General features: G+C 41.1%; 1 protein-coding gene across 3 annotated transcripts in view; it reads left to right on the forward strand.

Annotated features, from left to right (window-relative positions):
- The window catches only part of DISC1 (DISC1 scaffold protein), a 394,443-nt gene that overhangs the window by 115,267 nt on the left and 253,166 nt on the right, over positions 1-26,010 (forward strand). For 2 of the 3 annotated variants that reach the window (XM_007989799.3, XM_073011848.1), the window contains exons 4-5: positions 6,820-6,970; positions 24,250-24,379. In XM_007989799.3, the coding sequence (XP_007987990.3) occupies positions 6,820-6,970; positions 24,250-24,379 (281 nt within the window). The remainder of the gene's footprint in view (positions 1-6,819; positions 6,971-24,249; positions 24,380-26,010) is intronic. The other variant, XM_073011849.1, reaches the window with a different exon arrangement.

The raw sequence follows: 26,010 nt of genomic DNA on the forward strand, positions 1-26,010 counted from the left end.
GGACGGGTATAGTTTAGAATATGGTGGATAGCAGAGGAAGGCTAGACTGGGTTTTTAATTTTTTTTTTGGAATTTGAAGATAGTACTTAATGGCATTACTAATAATAGACAATCCTTTTGAACACTTACAAAGTGCCAGGCATGATGCTAAATGCTTTGCATAGATTATCTCAGTTAATCCTCAGAAGACCTTATGATGTAGATACTATTATTAACCCCATTTTTTACAGAGCAGGAAACTGAAGCTTAGAAAGGTTAAGTAACTTGAAGGTCAGACAGCTAGAAATGGCAGAGTTGGAGAAAACTCAGGTTTTCTCCTAACCCCTATGGAACAGATCTGGATGCATCTTTACATACATTATGACTGTATCAGGATGCTATTTTAGAACACATAATTCAAGAACTTTATTGCGTTTCACCAAAGTTTTGATTTTGTAGAACAAGAAATAAAGCATTAGGAAAGTAATCATGTAAACGTTTGAATGCTTGCTGTCAGTTAAGGAATGGGTACACTTCAGCATTATCCTAGAAGGTCTTATCAGGCCAGACGCTTCTGCATATTTTAAATGGGGTGTCTAAATTAGCTTCCACAGTAACTGCTGAAGAAGGTAGCACAGACTGAGAAGTCTGCTAATGACCTGGGACTTGATCTTGGACAGATGACCTTTTCTAGTATCCTTAGAATGAATTGTTGGTAAATGCTCTTAGTTTCCGGCTATAGGTTTCAATGCATATGGCAAGTTTATGTGAATGTTTTTCACTTAACAGCCCCAGAGACACAAGTTTTCTGCCCTTTCCTCTACCTTTTTGGTACCCAGGTGTGTGCCTTGTGGTTGGGCCAGTGCAGGGAAAGAGTTAGGTTGAGAGGCACACTGCGACTCATGTTACCCTCTGCTGGTGTATGATAAAAGGTTTTGTTCAAAATGACAAGCTTGTTGAAAAATGTGTTTGGATTTAGACTTGTGTCTTATCAAAATGGCCTCCTTAGAAAATGGCTTATAGAGCCATAAGAACATAAAGGAGTCTTTGTGATCTAGGGTAGAGACTCCTCAAACATTTTCTCATTATGACGTAAAAAAGGATAATGTTTGTATTGCACGCTGGGGTAAGTAGTAAGTGCTCATGGCCCGAGGTGATGGCTTGGGATGTTGGGCTGCCCTAGGGCCCACCCACTGCCCCAGGGTGAAGAGGATCAAGGTGTCAGTGCACCTGCCAAGGACCACCAGAAGGGAAGCTCTGATGAATGGTATCTTAAAACTCAGTCCTTCCATTTCTGCAGAAATAGTTTTATGGGAAACTTTCTAATTCTTTGGACATTTGATTTTGAAGATAAGTTCTCATTAGAATGGATTCCAATTTCTGCAGTTTACTTAAATTTTTTAAAAAATAATTTGATACCAACTCTTTATTAGCAAAGAAAATGGAATAAATCTTTTTTTGTGTGCCAGGAAGCATAGTGTTTTTTCCGTAATAAACAAAGGTGGAATATATGTAATGGGTGAGAGACAACCAAAACTTCCCACATAAGGGCCAGTAAGAGCCCAACAAATAGCAAAAGTTCATTTTCCAGGACCCATTCATCACAGAACAATTCAAAAGCTACATAAAGATCAGTCTCACCTGCATTTTAGAAATACATTTCAATTCACCCATGGATCCAACAGCCTTTCAGATAAATAGAGAAGTTTTTATTAACCAGCTTAGGAAAAAACCCCACCTGTTAAACTCATAAATGATTGTTTAAAGAGTATCTACAGAATTCTCCTCTCAATGTTTCCATGTAAAAGAAATGAAAATCAATAGTCCCGAGATCCTCGTTAATAATGAGCCACTGATAAACACAACATATTTATAACTTGTATAACATTTTATTTATGTGCATTCTTTGAGCATTATGCAATGTGTAATTAAAATTTTTTAAATTAAAATTTAATATCTTTATTTTTTGTCAATTGATTTTTCCGCCATTAAAAAATTTGCGAATGATAATTGTGCATATTCATGGGGTATATAGTGATGCTTCAGTACATATAATATATAGTGATCAGATCTGGGTAATTAGCATATCCCTCATCTCAAACATTTATTATCTTGTGCTTTTTTTTTTTTTTTTGAGACGTAGTTTTCCTCTGTTGCCCAGGCTAGAGTGCAGTGGCGCAATCTCGGCTCACTGCATCCTCCACCTCCCGGGTTCAAGTGATTCTCCTGCCTCAGCCTCATGAGTAGCTGGGATCACAGGCACCTATCATCATGCCTGGCTAATTTTTGTATTTTTAGTAGAGACGGGGTTTCACCATGTTAGTCAGGCTGGTCTTGAACTCCTGACCTCAAGCAATCCACCTGCTTCGGCCTCCCAAAGTGCTGGGATTACAGGTATGAGCCACTGCGCTCAGCCTAAACATTCATTATCTTTTTGTGTTGGGAACATTCAATATCCTTCCATCTTTTGGAAAGTGTAAAATATACTATTGTGAACTATAGTCATTCTCCATTGCTGTAGAACACTAGAACTTATTCCTCCTATCTAGCTGTAATTCTGTAACTTTTAACGAATCCCTCCCTATCCTTCTCTTCCTGCTACCCTTCTCAGCCTCTAATATCTTCTATCCTACTTTTTACTTCTATGAGATCAACCCTGATACACTTTGGATGTTTGTGCCCTCCAAATTTCATGTTGAAATGTGATCTCCAGTGTTGGAGATGGGCCTGGTGGGAGGTGTTTGTGTCATGGAGTGGATCCCTCGAGAATGGCTTGATTCTCTTCCCATGGTAATGAGTGAATTTTCGCTCTATTAGTTCACGTGAGAGCTGGTTGTTTAAAAGAGCCTGGCATTTCTCACTTGTTCCCTCTCTTGCCATGTGACATGCCTGCTCTCCCTTAGCCTTCTGCCATGATTGTAAGCTCCCTGAGGCCCTCACTGGAAGCAGATGCTGGCACTAAGCTTCTTGTAAAGTCTGCAGAACCATGAACTAAATAAATCTGTTTTCTTTGTAAATTACCCAGCCTCAGGTATTCCTTTATAGCAATGCAAAATGGATTAAAACAAACTCATTTTAGCTTCCACATATGAATGAAAACATGTTTAACTTTCTGTTCCTGTCTTATTTCACTTAACATAATGTCTTTCAGTTCCATCCATGTTGCCAAGAATGACAGGATTTCATTCTTAATGACTAAATAGTATTTCATTGTGGATATATACCACATTTGCTTTATCCATTCGTTTGTCGTTGGACACTTAGATTGATTCCATATCTTGACTATTATGAGTAGTGCTGCAAGAACATGGGGGTGTAGATGTCTCTTTGAGATGCTGATTTCCTTTCTTTTGGATAAATATCCAGTAGTGGGATTGCTGGATCATATGGTTGTTCTATTTGTAGTTTCTTGAGGAACATCCATACTGTTCTCTATAGTGGCTGTACTGGTTTACATTCCCACCAACAGTAGAGTTCCTTTTTCTTCACATCCTCACAAGCATTTGTTATTTATTTATGTTTGTCTTTTTGATAATAGCCATCCTAACTGGGGTGAGATGATACCGCATTGTGATTTTGATTTGCATATACCCGATGATTAGTGATGTTGAGCTTTAAAAAATATATTTTTGGCCATTTTTATGCCTTCTTTTGAGAAATGTCTGTTCAGATTATTTGCCCATTTTTATATTAGATTGTTTTTCTTTTGTTGAGATGATTCAGTTCCTTGTATATTCTAGATAGTAATCTCCTGTTGGATGGGTAGTTTGCAAACATTTTCTCCCATTCTGTAGGTTGTCTTTTCACTCTGTTGATTGTTTCTTTCTTTTATTTTTTTGAGAAAGAGTCTCACTCTGTTCCCCAGGCTGGAGTGCAGTGGCATGATCACAGATCACTGCAGCTTCGACTTCCCCAGACTCAGGTGATCCTCCCACCTCAGCCTCCTGAGTAGCTGGAACTATAGCCATACACCATCATGCCTGGCTAATTTTTGTGTTTTGTGTAGAGATGGAGTTTCACCATGTTTCCCAGGCTGGTCTTAAACTCCTGGGTTCAAGTGATCCTCCTCACTTAGCCTCCCAAAGTGCTGGGATTGCAGGTGTGAGCCATTGGGCCTGGTCTTGTTGATTTTTTTCTTTGCTATGCAGAAGATTTTTAATTTGATAAAATTTCACTTGTTTAGTTTTGCTATTGTTGTCTGTGCTTTTAAAATCTTATTCATAAAATATTTTCCCAGACTCATGTCCTCTGTTTTCTTCTCATAGTTTTATCATTTTTGGTCTTACACTTAGGTCTTTGATCCATTTAGAGTTGATTTTCATATAAGGCGAGAGGCAGGGGTCTAGTTTCATCCTTTTGCATATGGATATCCAGTTTCCCCAGCACCTTTTATTGAAGAGACCTTCTTTTCCCCAATTAGTGTTCTTGGGACCTTCATCAAAAATCAGTTAGCAGTATATATGTGGATTAATTTCTGGATTCTCAATACTGTTTCATTGGTCTGTGTATCTAATTTTATGCCAGTACCATGTTGTTTTGGTTACCCTGGCTTTGTAGTATATTTTGAGGTCTGGTAGTGTGACACCTTCAGTGTTGTTCTTTTTGCTTATGATTACTTTGGTTATTTGGGGTTTTTTGTGGTTCCATACAAACTTTAGGATTTTTTTTTCTATTTTTCTATTTTTATTCTCTGTCACTGGAATCAAAATACCAGTGACAGAGAAATGTCACTGGTATTTTGATAGAGAGAGCAGTGTTATTGTAACAATATTAATTCTTACAATCCATCAACATGGGCTGTCTTTCCATTTGCTTGCATCCTCTTCAATTTCTTTCATCAATGTTTCGTAGTTTTCCTTGTAGAGATCTTTCACTTTCTTGGTTAAATTTATTTCTAGGTATTTTAATATTTTTGTAGTTATTCTAAGTGAAATTTCCTTATTAATTTCTTTTTCAGCTAGTTTATTGTTCATGTATAGAAATGCCACTGGTTTTTGTATATTAATTTTGTATACTGTAACTTCACTGAATTCATTTATTAGTTCTAAAGAGTTTTATTGCTAGAGTCTTTAGGTTTTTCTAGATATAAGAGCATGCAATCTGCAGATAGGGACAATTTAACTTCCCCCATTCCAATTTGAATGTCTCTTATTTCTCTGTCTTATCTAATTGCTCTGGATAGGACTTCCGGTGCTATGTTGAATAAGAGTGGTGACAGTTGGACATTCTTGTGCTGTTCCATTTATTAGAGGAAAAGCTTTCAGCATTTCCCCATTCAGTAAGATATTCACTGTGTGTTTGTCATACATGCTATTTATTACATTGAGGTACTTTCTATACTTAATTTGTTGAGAAATTTTTTTATTATGAAGGGATGTTGAATTTTATCAAAAACTTTTTCTGCATCTATTGAGATGATCATGTGATTTTTGCGCTTCATTCTATTGATGAGATGTATGATGTTTATTGATTTGCATATTTTGAACCAACTTTGCATTCCTGGGGTAAATCCCACTTTATCATGGTATATTATCTTTTTGATGAGTTGTTTGGTTCTGTTTGCTGATATTCTGTTGAGAATTTTTGTGTCTCTTTTCATCAGAGATGTCGGCATGTAGTTTTCTTTGTTGTGTCCTTGTCTCATTTTGGTGTCAGTAATGAGTAGAATGAGTTAGGATGAATTCCTTGCCTTTTAATTTTCTGGAATAGTTTAAGAAGAATTGGTATTAATTATTCTTTAAAGATTCAACAGAAGGTGTGGGATAGGGGTAGGGAGTGCATATCTTATGCTTCTAGTCTGGAGCAATGCAGCTGTGCAGATTCCTGGCAGCTCTCCAAACTGGAATCAGGGCTTGCAAGAACTGTGAGATTCTCCTTTTGTAAGGACTGTAGGTGTTTGCTGTGTCAACAGGGGTTGATGAGGTCCTTCTGTTTATCTTTTCCATGCAAGGAGAAGTCCCTCCTGACTCCAGGCAGATTCAATCTGAACAGGGGATACAGGGCTGCAGAGGCTGAGTGCCTGCATGCTGCCTTTCTGGACTGCCATTCACCACAGTTGCATCTTCAGTCCCCCACTGTACTCCAGCACCCTCCCTTCAACACTCCAATCAAATCTTATCTGTTTATTCATTGCCTTGGTCCTTTTCTTGGGTAGGGGGGGCAGGCAGAATTCCAGGCATCTCTAATCAACCATCTGCTGACATCACTCTTTCAAATGATCTGTAGTTTATTTTTATTTTTTTAAGAAAAAATTGTATTACAAGGATTCTATATTTATACCTTATGCTAGGAGACTTAAGGTCATTAAAATATAATAGAACCCCTACTTTACAACAGAAGTGGATATATAGTTATCTATAGCATGGTAGAATTCGAACATCACTTCTGTGGCTTTAGTAACTATGACTGGCTCTATCTGGATGTGCAATTGCTGAGGAAATGTTAAAATCAAAACTTGGGCACTGATTTTTTGAAAAAAAGTAATTATATAGAACTCACCAAAATTATAATTTTTTTTCCCCAAAATGCTTACTGTGCTTTTAAAATAATTAATAAAGTATCCCTCTGTGTGAAGATCATAATTATGACCATCATATCACTATGTCAACAATGATCTTTGAGAGTTAAAAGAATAAAAGATAGGAGAGCCATCTTGTTGGTGCAAAGAAGATTCTTAGAAGTACCAACTGAGAGATAAAAGTGCTGGCCTAGAAACTAGTAACCTTCTCATGATGTCATTAAGGCAAAGGTTGACTACGACTGGAGCTAAGAGACACTGGAGTTATCTATTTTGCATTTCATGGTTCTTTTTTCCTCTCTCTCATCATTTTGGGTTTCCAGCTGAGACATTACAACAAAGATTAGAAGACCTGGAACAAGAGAAAATCAACCTGCACTTTCAGCTTCCTTCAAGGCAGCCAGCTCTTAGCAGCTTCCTGGGTCACCTGGCAGCACAAGTCCAGGCTGCCTTGCACCGTGGGGCCACTCAGCAGTGAGTACTTGTCATTGTCACCATTTTCCCCTCAGGTTTCTTCCTACCTCTCAGCTCCCACATAGTGAAGAGCTGGGAGGAGCTTAGCTGTAGAGACCCTCGGCTGCCTTTCCTGGGAAGGGCCCTTTGTTGGTTGAGAAGGTGGGGATTTTTCCAGAGTGAGGGATGACCCATGTGGGTCATGCTTCTCTAGAAAGAAGACTTTTCTGCTACTTGACAGAGAGAGACCCTCCTCAAGTGCAACTGCATCCCAGGTCTCAAGCATCTCTTGGGAAGCTACCCTTCTAAGAAGGTGGGGGTAATTTCCTCTTGTTGAGGCAGCTTGGTGTCCTGTGATCATATTAAGCCTGTAAGATAAACAGATGGTCCCCTCTGACCAAGCGATGAAAATCTATCCTCCTCCTAACTCTACCTCCAGCTCCTGAGCAACGTTTGCTGTTTCTGTCACCCAAGGCTCTTCTGATATCAGTAATACATAGAGAGCAATTGCTGCTTCTAATCCAGTGGCTTGTAGTCCTGGCTGCATGTTTGAATAACTTAGAAAGATTTAAAACCTACCAATGTCCAGGCTCCACCCCAGGCAAGCTAAGTCAGAATGTCTAGGTGTGGGAGGCAAGGGTGGCTCCCAGATATTGGCATGCTTAAAAAGGCTGAGAACCACTGCTCCATCTACCTGTGTGTTCCCTCTCTCCCCAGGTAAAGGTCTGAGAGGGAACAGGTGTTTTATGAATGCTATGAGCCTCATCACAATTCAGGTCTCTTTCTACTTAGTTACCAACATGGCCACAACAATTACACTTTATTTCTCACTTCCAATTGACCCTGACAATCACAAGATTTTCTGGCCTATTCCTATTAAGTGTACATGGCATTATACATTTAGTTTATTTTGGTACCTCCCTAAAGCCTGCCTGCACAGTGAGGCCAATTATTTTCTCAGTTTTGCCAGTAGCATATAGCAGAGTGAATGGCACGTGGTAGGTGCTTCCTTATAACTATTTGCTTAGTGAACTTTTTCATGGTTCTCTTCAATAGGGAGTAAATTTCACCTTGCCATTTTTATTCTTTTCTAATCTGATATTGAGACATCATTGCAACATTGCGTGTTCCTCTTTCTTTCACACATGAGACCACTCCCAAGTTGACTTTTTATGTAATTCTCTCATTCTTTAATCTTTGGGGTTATTTCTTGTCCTCTACTCCAGTCTTGGGAGATTTTTAGCATATAAAAATGGGGCACAAAAATTGAGGCACAATAAATTTAGCTAATTTTTTATGTTTCTATTTATTTAACAAACACTTTCATAACAGTTACTAAGTGCTTTAGAAGTTACTCATTTAACTTATTTCCATTTTTTAAAATTGTGGTAAAATACACATAACATAAAATCCATCATCTTAAGTGATGGTGATTGAGTGATTAAGCCATTATTAAGTATACAGTTCAGTGGTATTAAATACATCATAATGTTGTGCAGTCATCACCACCATTCATCTCCAGAACTTTTTCGTCTTCCCCAGGTGACACTTTGTACCCATTAAGAAATAAATTCCCATCCCTTCCCCTCTTCCAGCCCCTGACAATCACATTCTAATTTCCATTTCTCTGCATTTGTCTACTCTGTGTACCTCATACAAGTGGAATCATACAATATTTGCCGTTTTGTGACTGACATTTCTCATAGCATAGTGTCTTCAGTGTTCGTTCATCTGATAGCATGTGTCAAAACTTCCTTTCTTTCAAGGCTGTATAATACTCCATTGTATGGATAGACTACAGTTTGCTCATTCATTCATTTAAATAACTAATTTAATGTTCATGACAAGTCTAAGGGGTATTATTATTTTATATATATTATTTTATATATTTTATTATATATAGTATTAAATATATATATTTTATATATTTCATATATTTATATATAATATTATTTTATACATTGATATCTATGTGTATAGAGATCCGTTATCTACATCTATGCCTGAATTTTAGGATGAGGAAACCAGGCCCAAGAGAAGCTAACAAACTTAGGCAGACCAACCAGCAGGTGAGTGCTGAGGGAGACAGAAACCCAACTGTCTGGCTTGCATCCTGGCCCTGAATCAGTGCACTGTGCTGCCTTTTAGCCCTACCTGCAATTTGGGTGGAGAGTGTATTAGTCCATTGCTATAAAGAAGTAACTGAGACTGAGTAATTTATAAATGAAAGAAGATTGATTGGCTCATGTTTCTGCAGACTATACAGGGAGCATGATGGTAGCATCTGCTCAGCTTCTGGGGAGGCCTCAGGAAACTTACAATCATGGTGGAAGGTGAAAGGGGAGCACACACATTGCATTGCCAGAGTAGGAACGAGAGAGAGAAAAGAGGGAGGTGCCACACACTTTTAACAAACGAGATCTCATGAGAAGTCTATCATGAGAATAGTGCCAGAGAATGGTGCTAAACCATTCATGAAGTATCCACCCCCATGATCCAGTCATCTCCCACCAGACCCTGCCCTCCAACACTGGGGATTACAATCTGACATGAGACTTGGGTGGGGACACAGATCCAAACCATGTCATTCCACCCATGTTCTCCCCAAATCTCATGTCTTTCTCACATTGCAAAATACAATCATCCATTCCCAATAGTCCCCTAAAGTCTTAACGCATTTCCAGTGTTAACTCAAAAGTTCAAAGTCCAAAGTCTCATCTGAGACAAGGCTAGTCCCTTCTGCCTGTGAGAGTTTGTAAAATATAAAAACAGTTAGTTACTTCCAAGATGTAGACATTGGGTCAATACTCCTGTTCCAAAAGAGAAAAATTGGCCAAAAGAAAGGGACTATAGGCCCCATGCAATTTGAAGCCCAGAAGGGCAGTCATTAAATCTTAAAGCTCCAAAATAATCTCCTTTTGACTCCATGTCTCATATACAGAGCACACTGGTGCAAGGAGTGGGCTCCTGTGACCTTGGGCAGCCCTACCCCTGTGGCTTTGCAGGGTACAGCCCCTGCAACTGCTCTCACAGGCTGGCGTTGAGTGCATGCAGCTTTTCCATGCTGAGGATGCAAGCTGCCAGTTGGATCTACTATTCCAGGCACTGCAGGATGGTGGCCCCCTTCTTACAGCTCCACTAGGCAGTGCCCCAGTGGGGACTCTGTGTGGGGCCTCCAACCCCACATTCCCCCTCTGTATTACCCTAGTAGTGGTTCTCCATGAGGGGTCCTGCCCTGCAGCAGACTTCTGCCTAGACAACCAAGCTTTTCCATACATCCTCTGAAACCTAGGCAGATACTCCCAAGCCTCAACTCTTGCACTCTGTGCACCCTCAGTCTTAACACCATGTGGAAATTACCAAGGCTTATGGCTTGCACCCTCAGAAGCAGTGGTCCAAGGTGTATCTGGACCCCTTTGAGTCATGGTGGAGTTGGAAAAACTGACAGCAGTGTGGGGAGCAATGTCCTGAGCCTGTGCAGAGCAGTGGGGCCCTGGGTCTGCCCCATGAAACCATTCTGTCCTCCTAGGCCTCTAAGCCTGTGAGGGGGGGGCTGCCATGAAGGTCTCTGAAATGCCTCTGAGGCCTTTTCACCATTGTTTTGGCTATTAGCACTGAGCTCCTTCTTACTTATGTACATTTTTGCAGCCTGCTTGAATTCCTCCCCTGAAAATGGGCTTTTCTTTTCTACCATATGGCCAAGCTGCAAATTTTCCAAACTTTTATACTTTGTTTCCCCTTTAAATATAAGTTCCAACTTTAGGTCATTTCTTTGCTCATGCATATGAGAATGGGTTGTTAGAAACAGTCAGGCCACATTGTGAATGCTTTGCTGCTTAGAAATTTCTTCCACCAGATACCTTAAATCATTAATCTCAAGTTCAGAGATCCACATATTCCTTAGGGCAGTGGCACAATGCAGCCAAGTTCTTTGCTAAGCAATAACAAAATTGACCTTTACTGAAGTTCCCAATAAGTTTCTCATTTCCATCTGAGACCTCATCAGCCTGGCTTTCACTGTTGATTTCACTACCAGCATTTTGATCATAACCATTAAATCAGTTTCTAGGCATTCCCAAACTTTTCCTCATCTTCCTGTCTTCTTCTGAGCCATCCACACTCTTCCAACCTCAGCCCTTTACCCAATTCCAAAGCCACTTCCACATTTTCAGGTATCTTTATAGCAATGTCTCACTTCTTGGTACCAATTTTCTGTATTCGTCCATTTTCACATTACTATAAAGAAATATCCAAGACTGGGTAATTTATAAAGAAAAGAGGCTTAATTGGCTTACAGTTCTGTGGAATGTACAGGAAGCATGATCTGGCATCTGCTTGGCTTCTGGGGAGGCCTTAGGAAATTTACAATCATGGCAGAAGATGAAGGGGGAGCTAGCATATCACATGGCTGGAACAGCAAGAGAGAGAGAAATGGGAAGTGTTACTCACTTTAAACAACCAGACCTTATGAGAACTCTATCACGAGAACACCAGAGGATGGTGCTAAACATTCATGAAAGATCCATCTCCATGATTCAATCCCTCCCACCAGGACCCACCTCCAATACTGGGGATTACAATTCGACACGAGATATGTGTGGGGACACAGATCCAAACCATAGCAGAGAGTGATGCTTTTATTGTGGTCTTGCCTAAGTTTTTGATAGAATATGATTGACTAAAAGCCAGTGTCATGCATTCTTAATTATATTAGGTTACACCATAAGGACATCTCTTACATTTGACTGTTTGAAACCTGTCAAACATTTTATGGGGTTTGACCTATTAAGGCCCCCAGAAAAGTATAGGTCTTTATTTAACATTTATCAAGCCAATATTAACTGTTGGCTTACTTTATGAGCTATCATCCTCTTTCCTTTTCCTCACAGGAGTTGTCTGTATACTGTGCTTTTATGTTCCCTTCACTTTTTGAGCTCACTGTGACCTGATTTCTATCTCTATCACTCCTCAAATCTCTACCAAAATCAGCAATGACTTTCTATTTGTTAAATTTAAAAGACATTTTTCAATTCTTATTCTGCTATATATCATGGCAGTGTCTAGATTTTTTAATAAATTCATTCCTAAAACTCCCATTTCCATTGGCTTTCATGATTTCACCCTTCCTGGTCTTCCTGCTACATTTCTGGCCATTCTGCTTAATGTCTTATGAGCTCCTTCTCTCCCTTTCTTCTAAAATTTTTTTTGAGACAGGGTCTCACTCTATTGGCCAGGCTGGTCTCAAACTCCTGGGCTCAAGCAATTCTCCTACCTTGGGTTCCTGAAGTGTTGGGATTACAGGCATGAGCCACCATGCCCGGCCCCTTTCTCTTTAATATTGTTGTTCTTCTGTCTTCTGTTCTAGCTTTTCCTCTCTTCTCACTTTGTGTCTTCTTTCTTGGTGGTCTCAAATACTCTGAGGCTTCAGATACTGTTTCTATACTAATTTTCCCCAAATTTCTATCTCTAGCCCCGATTTATCTCCAGAATTCCAATCCACAATTCAGTTTTCTATTGAACATCTCCCTTATTTTTACTAAATGTAGTATCTTTTTATCCTTAAAATTACTATCTCTTTATCCTTGTCTTTTACTAAGTTTACTATCTTTTATACTAAATTTACCATTGTTCTTCCCATTCGGTTCCTTCTCCTATATCCCCAGTCTGAGTGACTTTCACTGCCATTTACCCAGTTACCCAAGTAAGGACTCTGAGGTATCTCTGGGTCTTCCCTTTCCATCCCTCCCCACAGTCATTGGTTACCAAGTCCTGTTGCGTCCACTGTCTGTCTCTCTCATTCCCACTCACTTGTCTCACCTGCACATCCATGCCTTAGTTCTGGTCTTTAACATTTTCAATCTGGATTATGGCAATGTTCTCCTTGCTGGTATTTCTGATTCCATTATTACTGCCTCTCATGCATCTTCCACAAGGCCATAATGGAAGTATTACATTATGCTCAATGGCTCCCCATTGCTTGCACGATAAAATTCATGTTGCTTAGCGTGACGTTAAAAGTCTTCACGATCCAGCCCCTGCCCAGCTGCCCAGCATTTAGCTAGACATTACCAGCATCTGCAATAGACACTTACCGAAGTATTATATGTTACCCCCAGCTTCTGAATATTTCTAGATTCTATGATCTTGCTCATGCCCCATTGTTGTTACCAACTATTGCCCATTCTTCCAGACTTAGTGAAACTAATATCCTTGCAAAGCTCTGCTCATTAGTCACACTGCCTCCCCCTTGAATGACAGCATGCCTTGAATGACTTCACGTCTGCTTAGGTCTTAAATACATCTGTTTTCTTGAATATCTGTTTATTCTAACAGATGATAAGCTCCTTGAGGATGAGACTGTATTATATTTATCTATTTCTAGAGACTAGAATAGTGTCTGACCCATAATCTATATTCATTGAATGTGTGAATGTGACACATATGCATGTGTAGTTACATATAGGTTCACAAACATATATATGAATATCGAGAGAGAGATGAGAGAGAGAGAGAGAAAGAGAGAGAGAGAGAGAGAGAGAGAGAGAGAGAGAGAGAGAGAGAGAGAGACTGACTTTACTTTATTGGGATTCAGATGCCCTAGAGGAAAATGCTCCTTCAGCTTTTCTTCTGAAATTGTCAGCAAGAAGGAGTTGCACAGAATCTTGACAGAACCTTGGATAAGAGGTCATTTCTGGTCCTTTCTCTTCCACCAACCAGCTGTATATGGATCGGTGTAGTTATTGAACCTCTCCAAACTCCACTCCCCTCATCAGAAAATGAGGGGGTTAAATTAGATCACTGGTTTCTAAACTTCAGTTATTTATGTTTTATCTTGTCTTTTGTTTAGCTAAATCTACCCGTCTTATTATTACCATAAGTAGAAAAGAATGAGTTGAAATTAACTTTCTGAAATTTTTCTAATACATGTTAACACAATTACATAGTTACTAATAATTTTTTAAAACCTGCCTTTCAGTGTGCTAGCTACCCACTGCAGTTTTCACAGTGACCAACAGAGGGCTGCCGTGGCAGGCTGAAGCCCACACAGACCAGAGCCTGGACAGAAACTGCACTCACAGGCTCTCTGAGTCAAGGGGGAAATACAATATTTTTGAATGAGTGGTGCTTTTCCTGTAGAAATAAAATAGTTGTATCAACATGAACAATTTTAAATACTAATTAATAACGCAAATAAGTGCCTGTTAACCTTTTTGGGATCAAGTGTTTGTTTATTTTGAGAAGCTGATGAAAGCTATGACTTCCTCTGTTGCAAAACTACGTGTACACATGTACATATATGCAAACTATTGAGTGTATTTTCAGGGGACTCACACTTCTCCTGAGTTATTCATTCACTCCTTAGAGGGTCTTTGGTTCCCAGGTTAAGAAAATTTAATTTAGGATAAGATTTAAGAAGCTGTAAACATCCAGATACAATCAGATACTTTGTGTTTTATTATTTTTGTTGTCACTTTGTTCTTAAAAATCACAATTTAAGTCAACTTTTGAGAAACACTGTTTAATCCTCTGAGCTCGTGTAGAAGAGCACCCTGGGTCACCGTTGCTATGTTCAGATCCTGCCAGCAGCCAAGAGAGTTTTAACTATCTTCAGGGGTTAACCAGGTTCCTCTGAGGAGGGAAGATATCGGTACTCAAATCATTTGACCCCTCTTCTGTGGGATCCTCTGGCCCAATGGGTTTGCTTGTTGGAGGAATAACTTTTGTGATGTCCTCTTGATTCCTGTGGGAAGTTCATGTATCTTTGCCACAACAAATGGTGTACGCTCAGGCCACCCCATAGTAGACCCTCTCTGCCCTGTTAGGTCTCTCTAATTCCTTTATCCCTGCTTGAGGGGGCAGCGACACATCAGAAGTGAGTTGCTTAAACAGTGCTGCAGCAGACAGTTTGGGTGCCCTGTGTCCCAATCCCTCAGCCTCCCTCAGATTCCCTCCACAACAGGGAACTGTGCTGGCTGTCGGCTTTCCACTCAGGCACCCAACAGGTTTATCTGGCCTGCCTGCACAGGTGTTCTCAGAACCTGTGTGAGGAGGGGTGGGGATGGATAATACCCTCACCCAATGCCCCAGCCTACTCAACCTCTTAGGGAACAGTTCTGAGGCATGCTCCACACATTTTTTTTCTTTTCTAGAAGGTTCCTGCTACTAGGAACCTTTCGGCCATTGGGTTCCATTTGCCCATGTGGTAACCAGCTCCACGATGAACCTTTTATTGAATTTTCCTCCTTCTCACTCTAGTTTCTTGGGAATCACTTCTTCAAAAAACAACCTGTACTCAGGTCCCTGCCTCAGACTCTGCTGTTAAGAGAACCTAAGTATAGACAGATATCCATGTTGGAGAATCAGATGTAAGTCTTCCTTCTTGCAGGGCACCCCCAGTCTTTATGAGTGAATCTAGTGGATTTTTTTTTTTTCCCACTGGGTTTGAGTGGAAGAGTTTACTCCCATGTGGCCAGGTTTGGACAGGCAAACCATGGGGTAGGGGAGAAAAACGCATCTCTCATGAAGACTGTATTTTCTTCATGGCCAACAGGTGGGTGGGTACTGAGAGTGGTGGTTGATTGCAGAGTTGCTGGTTGAGCAGCCCCAGGGGTAGGATGCCCCACTCCATCATTAGAGATTCAGAATGCAGGGCATTTAGGTCTACGTCCTTCAGCTTTAGTTTCCACCTCTGGAGCAACAGGAAAATTCTAGCTCAATATCCTGTGACAATAGGGATCAGAAGAGAAGAGAGAGGCATCTGTTTCTACTGTGTCTTCCACCCAATCAAAAGAAAGTTATTTTTCCTTTCTCCTAAGAGAGAGAGTTGGCCTACTATCATCACACATTTGGATGATAATTTTCTCATGAATACATTGCATTTGTCTAACTATACACCCCGTGCATTTTTCCACTGGATCTTCACCAATATGTATATGAAAACTGGTCCTTTTTGTAACCGAAATTGTGTGTGTGCATGTATGTGTTTGTATGCATGTGCACACAAAATGTCCTTTATCAAAGACCCTTTCCCAGTGGATAACGTCAAACTCAAGCAAACAAAATATAACAAAGTTTAAAACAAAGGTCTATCATGGTTTTCCAGTGGGGCTTATCAAGGTAGAGCCCCAGTTTGCCTGTCCACATATTTCCCACTAGCATACTTCCTTTGAGATGGGAACAGAGAAGACGAATGTTGTGCAGCACCATGATGCTTTTGGACAGAGTCATTCTTCCTCTGACCAATTGCTCCTCGATTGCCTTTGAAACATGTGATTCTTTATTTCCCTTTGGTTCTCATATAGGGACTAACACAGCATTCAGTGTCACAGAATTCAGTGATGGTCGGCTCTAAGGTCTCGAGATTGGAATCAAGATACACTGTATGAGACCAGAAAGTAACTGTTACAGACACATTTTACCCAGGATATAAAATGAGATGACTATGATACAACATAAAAATTATCATTACTGGCTGGACATGGTGGCTCACACCTGTAATCCCAGCTCTTTTGGGAGGCTGAGGCAGGAGGATTGCTTGAGACCAAGAGTTTGAGACAAGCCTGGGCAACATAGTGGGACCCCATCTCTACAAAAAAGAAATAATAATAAACGAGCCAAATGCGATGGTGCATGCCTGTAGTCCTAGCTACCTGGAAAGCTAAGTAAGGAGGATTGCTTGAACTCAGGAGTTTGGGACTGTAGTAACCTACGATTACACCACTGCACTCCAGCCTGGCTGACGGAGCAAGATCCCATTGCTAAGAAAAAAAATATTTGTTATTATCAACAAACAAGGATATATTTCTGAACCCCACATCAGATCAGGAGATGGGGAACCACAAGGGACAGTGGCATGCCCTGTGTCCCACTTCCAGGAGACCAACTCCAGACCCTTTGTCATGGCCTCAACAAAAGAAGGGAGAAAGGACAAGCGGGGAAAAATAAGTGGCGAGCCACAGAGGACTTCTCAGAACTTATTTTGGAACTACTGGATTATAAATAAAAGCTCCCAAATAAAGGTCTTCCATATCATCCTCTTTGTTCAAACTCAACTGAAGTCTGTCCTGAGGCCAGTGGCAACAGGCATAACTATTATAAACCCAAATGAATATTCATGTGTCTTGCAGGGCGGTCATTTCTATGAGTGGGATACGACTGTATAAAACAATGAAAGTCAGTTCCCCAAGGAATGTGACTTCTCCAGGCTCCTTACCTTTTAGACCCAAATCATATATATATGGAAGAATTATAAAGTTACCTGTATTGTCTCTGGCAATTTTACAGTATTCTTTTGCGCTCTCAGAATGGCTTTGGTAATTTAGGTCATCATTTATTGAATGAGCAAGCTATTTCTAGGTTTAAAGTGCACTTTGTTGGTTCTATGACTGGCCCAAACTAATTCTTTATCACCATCTTCCCAAAGAGGGAGAAATGGAACACACAAGTCATATGACATCAATTTGATAGAATAGTCTTCAGTAGGGAGCAGCGATTAGCAACCTTAATCAGAAGAGTTGTACCCAACTCTTGTTGCTGGAAATAGTCATCTGAAAGGTGGCGCTTCCTCAGGACCATGTTTTTCTAACTGTGACGATGAGAACATTGGCCTTGATAGTTTTGGTCCTTTCTGAGACTAAAATTGTGCGATTCCAACAGTGGCACAAAGCAATGTTTTTGGTACTCTTAACAACATTAGGGTCTCAGAGAGGGACCTCCTGCGTTACATGTGAAGATGCATAAACCACAGCACTGTCATGAGCAGTTCCAGTGCAGGATTTTCTCACAGGTGGATTTCCTGGCTTCTCCTTGCCCCGTCGACATTCTCACTTGCAAAGGCTTCTGAAGGTGGCCTCTCCAGCAATGCCAAGGGCACTAGAGGGCCCAGGGGGCCTGAGTGCTGGGCTGTGAAGGAGGTGGCAAAGTAGCCTCATCACAGGCATGCACCCCTTAACAAGCTGGCAGAGGAACCACAGACACTTAGACAATTTCTTCATTCTTTTTTCAATATTCCTGAAAATATGCATTCACAACAGTCACTTGGTAAAAGTTGTCAATGGAATGAAACCATTTTTCCTGTGCAATTTGCAGCTAATTTTTTTTTTCTGTGATGTACGATTTTATTTTATGAATGGATTTTATCCTCTTTTAAATTATTGGTGGAAAAGGCCAAGATTTTTCCAGTACTGGGGTGATGCCGATGGAGACCTGTATGAAACTGTGGGTCTGGGTGTGATCTTGGACACCTGAATCCCCGTTGGCACTGAGTGCTGTTCTAACATTCTACCCTGCATGTTTTTAATTCTTGCCCCTGAGGGATTTGTTCATTTTGCATACTGATTAGTTTACAGCAGCGATGCTAATTTGCAGTGACATGAGGGATTACACATTGAGAATTATTGAATGTAAAGGGGACAACATTGCAGAACGGAGAGGAAGCCTGACTCAGAGGACAGAAGATTTGAAAGATGGAAGCCTGTCTCTTGCTTCATTGCTGAGCTACAGTGTGTCCTGGGGCCATCACTCAGCCGTCTGTGGATCCCTTTCTCTACCTGGAGTAAGAATACGAGAGACAGAGAGAGGAGTTTTGGTTAATCACAGGGGATTTTCTTATGGATTAAGTAATTAATGTGATTAATGATAATATAGAGAATTCCCAGTTACCACCTGTAGCTCCTCTGTAGCTAATTTTGAATTCTGTGTTGATTTCCTTCAGTGACTCTCATCCTGACCCAGATGGTATCTATTTAGGAAATTCAAGAAACTCGTAATATTAGCATAAGCAGAGCAAATTGGGGAATAAATTAGTGCAAAGAAATGATCCAATGCAATAGAAGAGTGAATATAAACGACTTCTGGATTTTCTAGGACACAGACTCATTGAATCATTCAATAAATATTTGCCAAGCCCCTACTTAACACTGGGCATTGGAGTCCTCACCATGAGATGAGCTCAATCGCTTCCCTCCAGGTTCACAGTCAGGAACGAGGAACTGTGCAAACAGGCTGAGCCTTTGGAGCCCAGAAGAGGAAGTGTGTTTTGTTCCCACAGACATCAGTAGCTGATGGTAGTAGGATGGTTTTGTTCCAGACATTTCTTCTGACACATGTAAAGATCCTCAGACACATTTTATCTGTTTTCCTTTCTCTCTACTTTTCTTTCTTTCTTCTTTCCTTTCTTTTCTTTCCCTTCCCTTCCCTTCCCCTCCTTTCCCCTCCCCTCCCCTCCCTTCCCCTTCCCCTTCCCCTTCCCCTTCCCCTTCCCCTTCTCCTTCTCCTTCTCCTTCTCCTTCTCCTTCTCCTTCTCCTTCTCCTTCTCCTTCTCCTTCTCCTTCTCCTTCCTTCCTTCCTTCCTTCCTTCCTTCCTTCCTTCCTTCCTTTCTTCCTTTCTTCCTTCCTTCCTTTCCTCCCTCCCTCCCTCCCTCCCTCCCTCCCTCCCTCCCTCCCTCCCTCCCTCTCTCCTTTCCTTTCTTTCCTTTCTTTCTTGGTATTGATTGCCCTGTTGCCTAGGCTGGTGTGCAGCAGCATGATCGTAGCTCACTGCAGCCTCTAACTCCTGGGCTCAAGTTATCCTGCCACTTCAACCTCCTGAGTAGCTAGGACTACAAGCACTTGCCACCGTGCCTAATTTTTAATTTTTTGTAGAGATAAGGTCTCACTGTCTTGCTCAGGCTGGACTAGAACTCCTGGGCTGAAGTGATTCTCCTGCCTCTGCCTCCCAAATTGCTGGGATTGTAGGCTTATGCTACCATGCCTGGCCCACATTTTTCATCTCTTACTCTGTATAGAAAGTGGGTGCTTTGGACATGAGTACAGTGTTCATTTTCTCGATGCAAACATTGAGATGGTGGGGAGATCAACAGCAAGCTTCTTGAGGATGGAGGTGTTCTGTCTCCATCCCCACCAGCCCCAGTGCGAGGGTGGGGTCTGTATACAGTAGATGCTCAGTGGTCGTTTGTCAGATCAATTTGTTCCCCATAGTTTACTCCATAGGGAAGCCATTCTTGTTATCCACATCACTGTCATTCTCATTTTAAAAACAAAGAAGGTAAGGTTCAGAGAGATTAGGTAAGTCCAGTGACACAGCGTGAAAAAGGCAGAACCAAGACCCAAAGGGTGGCCTCTAACTCCACATGCTGTGCACTGTCTGCGTCGCACTGCCCTGCTGGTAGCCAGCAAGAGGACTCAAAGAATGGGTGTGTGTGGATGTGACTGGAAGGCAGGGGAGATGGAAGTTCCTGGGCTTGCTGAGAACCTAATGGCGAGTGATATCTGGGAAAGAGCAGGAACCTGGGACTCAGCCTGATCCGCATTGACTCCTAAACTCTGCTTCCTGCTGTCTGCGTGGCCATGGTCTAGACCCGGAACCCCCGGTAGGCAGTTTCCTCATCAGCAAAACTGGCATAATAGCGTCTTCATCTTAGGTCTGTAACGAGAAGCGAATGTGATCAAAAGATGACGTCTGGTGTGCAGTACATTCTTGATTCACAGTAGTTTATTTTATTATTATCAGTTTAAACATTTTTGTTGCTGCTGCTGTTATTTGCCTTTAAGCACATAAAACAAAGAATAGATTTCTAAATTGCATCATATGTTACAATAAGTGACCTTTAAGATTATTCAGAGAATCTGATCTTTTTGGTAGACATAGGAACAAAAGCAAGGTTCCTTTTTCTGTAACTGCTGTTTTCTAACTTCGAAAAGCTGAGGTGACATATTTCCTAGTATTGTTTCTAAAAATATGAAGCCTGCTTCATTGCACCATGGTCGGTTGGTTCACTTATTTTGTAAGTGTCAAGTTAGGACTCAGCAAGGGGGAAGAGTCTCCCCCAGCTTTAAAGTCTACCATCATTGGTCCATGTCTTCATTGCCTTGCATTGCCCATGTCTTCATTGCCTTGTAATTTTTCTGTTGATGCATTTGTCTCTCCTGCTCCATGGAAGAACCAAGAACTGTTTACCATTGTATCCTCAGAGCCAAGAGCAATCCATAGTACATACCAGGCGAGCTCAGTAATGTTTTCTCTTTTTCTGAATGAATGAATGAAATGGGGTAGGAGTAAAAGGAGACAAACATAGCACAACATATATTAGGATCAGTTACTCATTTTCTTTTCTAAGAAATGCGGAGGCAGCGCGACCCTGTGTTAATATATAAATAAGAACATGCAGCTTCACGCTTCTCCTCACTGAGCCCTGAAATAAGTACAAAGGTGGCAGACAAGATCTAGCTGTGTGGGAGATTCCGTAGAAGGAGGGGATAGGTTTAATTTGGCCTTTTTAGGATGCTGAGTTTATGCCTCCAAGTGTCAGAAGCTACAGATATCTGCTCCTCTGCAAGGGAAGGTGACCTTGAAGGTGATGTTATCGATGAGCTTTATTTAAAACACAGGCATGTTCAGGAGCTACAAGACTAATTGGGTGTATTAAAATATTTAAATCAAAAGTGCAGCTACTTACTGCGTGTTGGCAAACACTTTATGTTACAGTTGTAAAAATGACATATGCTCACTACAGAAACTTTAGAAAGATCAATGGAAAGAAGTGATTCCACCACCCAGAGATAGGAGCTGATAGCATTTTGGTGACTATTTTTCTTTTATTTTATATACATGTTATTAATATTTTTACAATGGTTCATTTTATACTTTTTGCCATAAAACCTGCTTTAGAGAAAACAGCAATAAATAGTGAGCATTTTCCAGACCAGTATATCTTCTTGTGTGACCTAATTTTAGTGGCTGCTTAGCATTGCTAAGAGGTCCTGATGCTGGGGCATCTCTTGGACTACTAAGAAAACACCTGATTTTTGTAGCTAATCTTTGTGTAAAACTATGTTTATTTACAGGCAATCAATGCTTAGATGTGGGAATGTAGAATCCCAAGTTATATTTAATTTTAAGTGTCATTCTTATTCCCTATCTCACCAAAGACTTACGGTTTGGGAAAACCTTTGACAGGCCAGTTTGTTAGGTGAAAGATGATGTTTTATGTTGTTTGGATTTTAATTTAAAACTATCTTTGGAGGCCGGGCGCGGTGGCTCATGGCTGTAATCCCAGCACTTTGGGAGGCCGAGGTGGGCGGATCACGAGGTCAGGAGATGGAGACCATCCTGGCCAACAAGGTGAAACCTCGTCTCTACTAAAAATACAAAAATTAGCTGGGTGTGGCGGTACGTACCTGTAGTCCCAGCTACTCGGGAGGCTGATGCAGGAGAATTGCTTGAACCTGGGAGGCAGAGGTTGCAGTGAGCCAAGATCATGCCACTGAGCTCCAGCCTGGGCAACAGAGCTAGATTCCATCCCCCGCCCCCCCCACACACAAAAATCTTTGGATAGTAATCATTTTCCTTAACACTTTGCAATTCGTTTTTTGTGTTTTGTTTTGCTTCATTTATTTCTGAGGTGGGGGATCTTGCTATGTTGCCCAGGTTGGTCTCAAATTCATAGGCTCAAGCAATTCTCTGCCTCAGCCTCCCAGGTAGCAGGAACTACAGGTGTGCATCACCACGCTTAGCCGTATTCCATTTTTTTGGAATTTCTGGTTGGTGCACTTGTCTTTTCCTTCATAATTTGATGGAACTTTTTAAAATTAGCAATATTAACCCTTTTGCTGCCATACATGTAGCAATGTATTTTTCCCAACCTGTCATTTGCCTTTTAGTTTTAGTTGGTGGTGTTTTCTTAGACATAGCTTCCCTGGATTGTTGACGTAGTTTTGCTTAGGGTAAATTGTTTTTCTGCCCACCTGCATTCCACTGGAAATGGAATGTTTTAAGGGTGAATTTGTTATTCTTTGGTGACAAATACCACCAAGTGTCCTGTAAAGACAGCTCACCAACGTAAGGCCCAAGCCTGTGCCACATTTTCACCAGCATCACTGTTACCAAATATGTCAACCCTGGCAAGAATAAGAGAAGAAGCCTAACAGATTTTAAGTGGTTTTGACAGCCTTTCAGCAAATCTTTTCTGAGAGGCTCACACCCAAGCATCTGCAAATCAGTCACCCCTCCTTCTAATCTCCATCAAGTTCAGCTCTGGAATTTGCTCCCGTTTGGATAATCCAAGGCAGTGCTATCCAATAAAATCTAGTGTGAGCCATATACACAATTTTAAACGAACTAGTAGCCACATTAAAAAAGATTAATGGTCAGGCGCGATGGCTCATGCCTGTAATCCTAGCACTTTGGGAGGCCGAGGAGGGAGGATCACTTGAGGTCAGGAATTCGAGAGCAGCCTTGCCAATATGGTGAAACCCCATCTCTACTAAAAATACAAAAATTAGCTGGGCATGGTGGCACACGCCTATAGGCCCAGCTACTCGGGAGGCTGAGGCAGGAGAATTGCTTGAACCCAGGAAGCTGAAGTTACAGTGAGCCAAGATTGTGCCACTGCACTCCAGCTTGGGTGTCGCAGTGAGACACTCTTTAAAAAAAAAAAAAAAAAAAAAAAATGGATTAAGAAGAAAGTTAATCAAGTGAAAATTTCAGGAATTAGATGAAATGCTACCAGGAGCTCAGCTGCATTTTCTAGAACTCTTGGCCTAATTTTATTAAGTTCAACTCTGTGATAAGTGCTGGGAATAAAAAAAAAAAATGTGATGTGTGCTCTGCAAGAAGTGTATTTCTCTGTGATTAAAGCTGATTGTGGGAGAAAATCTTCTGAAACCCTCAGTGACAGCCTTCTCATTGACTAGTGATTCAAACATTAGTGCAAAGTGGAAGATTCTAAATGAGCAGAGGAAGGGTGGATGCCGTAAAGGTAGGGGAACTGGTGAATTTCAGAAATAGTGAGTGTGAATTCAACACTCCTAATCATTTGAATAAAGATCTTGTTATATTTTCCCCAAATTAATAAGAAACAGGTGAAATTAATTTTAACAATACATTTAATTCAATATATCCAAAATATTATCTCAACATGTAATGAACTTAAAAATATTACTAATGAGTTATTTTGCACTCTTTATTTTCATACTAAGTCCTTAAAATCTGGTGTGTGTTTTACACTTTCAGCACATTTTAATTTGGGCTAACCATGTGTCACATGTGGCCACGGGCTACCTTATGGGACAGTGCAGGTCCCATAATAGTATTCTGACTAAGGGGAAAAAATCAAAAATCCCAAGAGATTGTAATTAAGGTAGAAACTTACATTTTGGAGCTCACCCTAAAAACAGGTAAGTGCCCTCCTAAGTGTGAGAACAGATGGGGGCCACTTGGAGTTTCTTACTCTTAAAATACTTGTCAACATGAGGATTTCAGCTTCCCCAAACCTGTACCAATAGGTATGTGTTATTTTAAGGGCCAGTGGAGACGACACCCACGCCTCACTCAGAACGGAGCCGAGGCTGTTGGAATGCACTGCTCAGGACAGCTTGCATGTGTCCATCACGAGACGAGACTGGCTTCTTCAGGAAAAGCAGCAGCTACAGGTGAGCAGGTGAAAGATCTTCAAGAAATATCATGGCATTTTTCTTTTCATTGAGACGGGGTCTTGCTCTGTTGCCCGGATTGGAGGGCAGTGGCGCAATCATAGCTCATTGCAGCCTTGAGCTCCTGGGTGATTCTCCTACCTCAGCCTCCCAAGTAACTGGGACTACAGGTGTGACCCCCATGTCTGGCTAAATTTTTTTAATTTTTAGTAGATATCAGGTCTTAGTATGTTGCTCAGGCTGCTCTTGAACTCCTGGGCTCAAACAGTCCTCCTGCCGCAGTTTCCCAAAGTGTTGGGATTACAGGCGTGAGCCACCGTGCCCAGCCAGCATTTTTCTTATCCATTTAAGCCAAATGCAGCCAACTGGGTCTTACTTTCCTTGAGTGTAGCAATTAGAGCCTTGGCTGTCAAGCTGGGGAGTACAAAAAGGAGAGATGGTGGGAATGACTAGAGGGCTTGTAGGAATCTCATTACAAACGAGGGTTGAAAGCTCAGCAGCATTTGTGCCTGTTTTCGATATTCCTCATTACCTTTTGAATATGCTTTTCTTGTCTGCCAGGCCAATTTGCCACTTCTTATCATTTTGACCTTTAGAAGCTTCCTTTGAAAGGCAGAAAGACATCTGTGCTGTGAAAATCCTTTATGGAAATTCCTATCATGGTAGTCTATGAGCTGAAGTTGTTAAGAGACAGAGTTGTAAGTCCGGACTGAGCAAGGCAGGCACATCTGGAATGATTAGCCGACTGCGTGGAAGCCCAAAGTTGGCCCAGAACAGAGGATGCAAGCTGGCTAAGAATCATCGAGAGGCTACAAATGTGGGTGCAGCACCAAGTTAAAGCCAGAGCTCTGGAAGTTGACAGGGCACCCGAGAGGCAGGGAATCTTGAAACAGGGTCCGTGCCTGCTTGAGCCTGGAGTTGTGAAGCATGAGTGGGGAGCAATGAGGACGCATTGATTGGAAGCTACGTGACTTCATGGGAAGAGCATAGGTCTTCAACACTCAAGTTCAAATTCTGGCTTAGGCTGGAGGCTTCCCCTCTCTGCTCTGGCCATCGCATATTTTTGTTATCTGAATTTGCCCCATCCAGGTCACTTCAAGAGTAAGGAGGCAAAGGGAGGAAAAAGTCAGGGCAATTTATTTGAAACCATTTCCTCCATTAACTGAGCACTTATGTAGTCAATGTGTTATACTGTTTGGATAGCTGAAAATGTGAAATCTGGTTTTTCATTTTTAATAACATTTGCCAATTAAAGGTCTACACAATTCCTGAGAAAGTCAGAGTGTAGAGAAAATAATTTTAGCCCTGGGCACTTAGTGTTTGAAGCACTCTGGGAAAGGTACTTGAATATTCATTTATTCAACAGACATTTATTGAGGGTTCACTGAGTGCCAGATACTGTTTGAAATGCTTGAGATTCCTGGGGAGCTTTTGATTTACTAGGGGGTGAGAATGGGGAGATAGACAACAAGTGATAAACATAATAAAACCTCTATTAGATAACTGGTATGTTGTAGGGTGATAAGAGCTTCCCAGAGTAGACTAGGATGATGTGGAGGATGGAGTCTACTCATTGAGAAGTGAAATAGGACCCAACAGTTGAGAGAAGAGAGGGAGTAGGCCTTGCAGAA

This window comes from Chlorocebus sabaeus, chromosome 25 (genome assembly GCF_047675955.1).
Source record: "Chlorocebus sabaeus isolate Y175 chromosome 25, mChlSab1.0.hap1, whole genome shotgun sequence".
In the NCBI taxonomy this organism is placed as follows: Eukaryota; Metazoa; Chordata; class Mammalia; order Primates; family Cercopithecidae; genus Chlorocebus; species Chlorocebus sabaeus.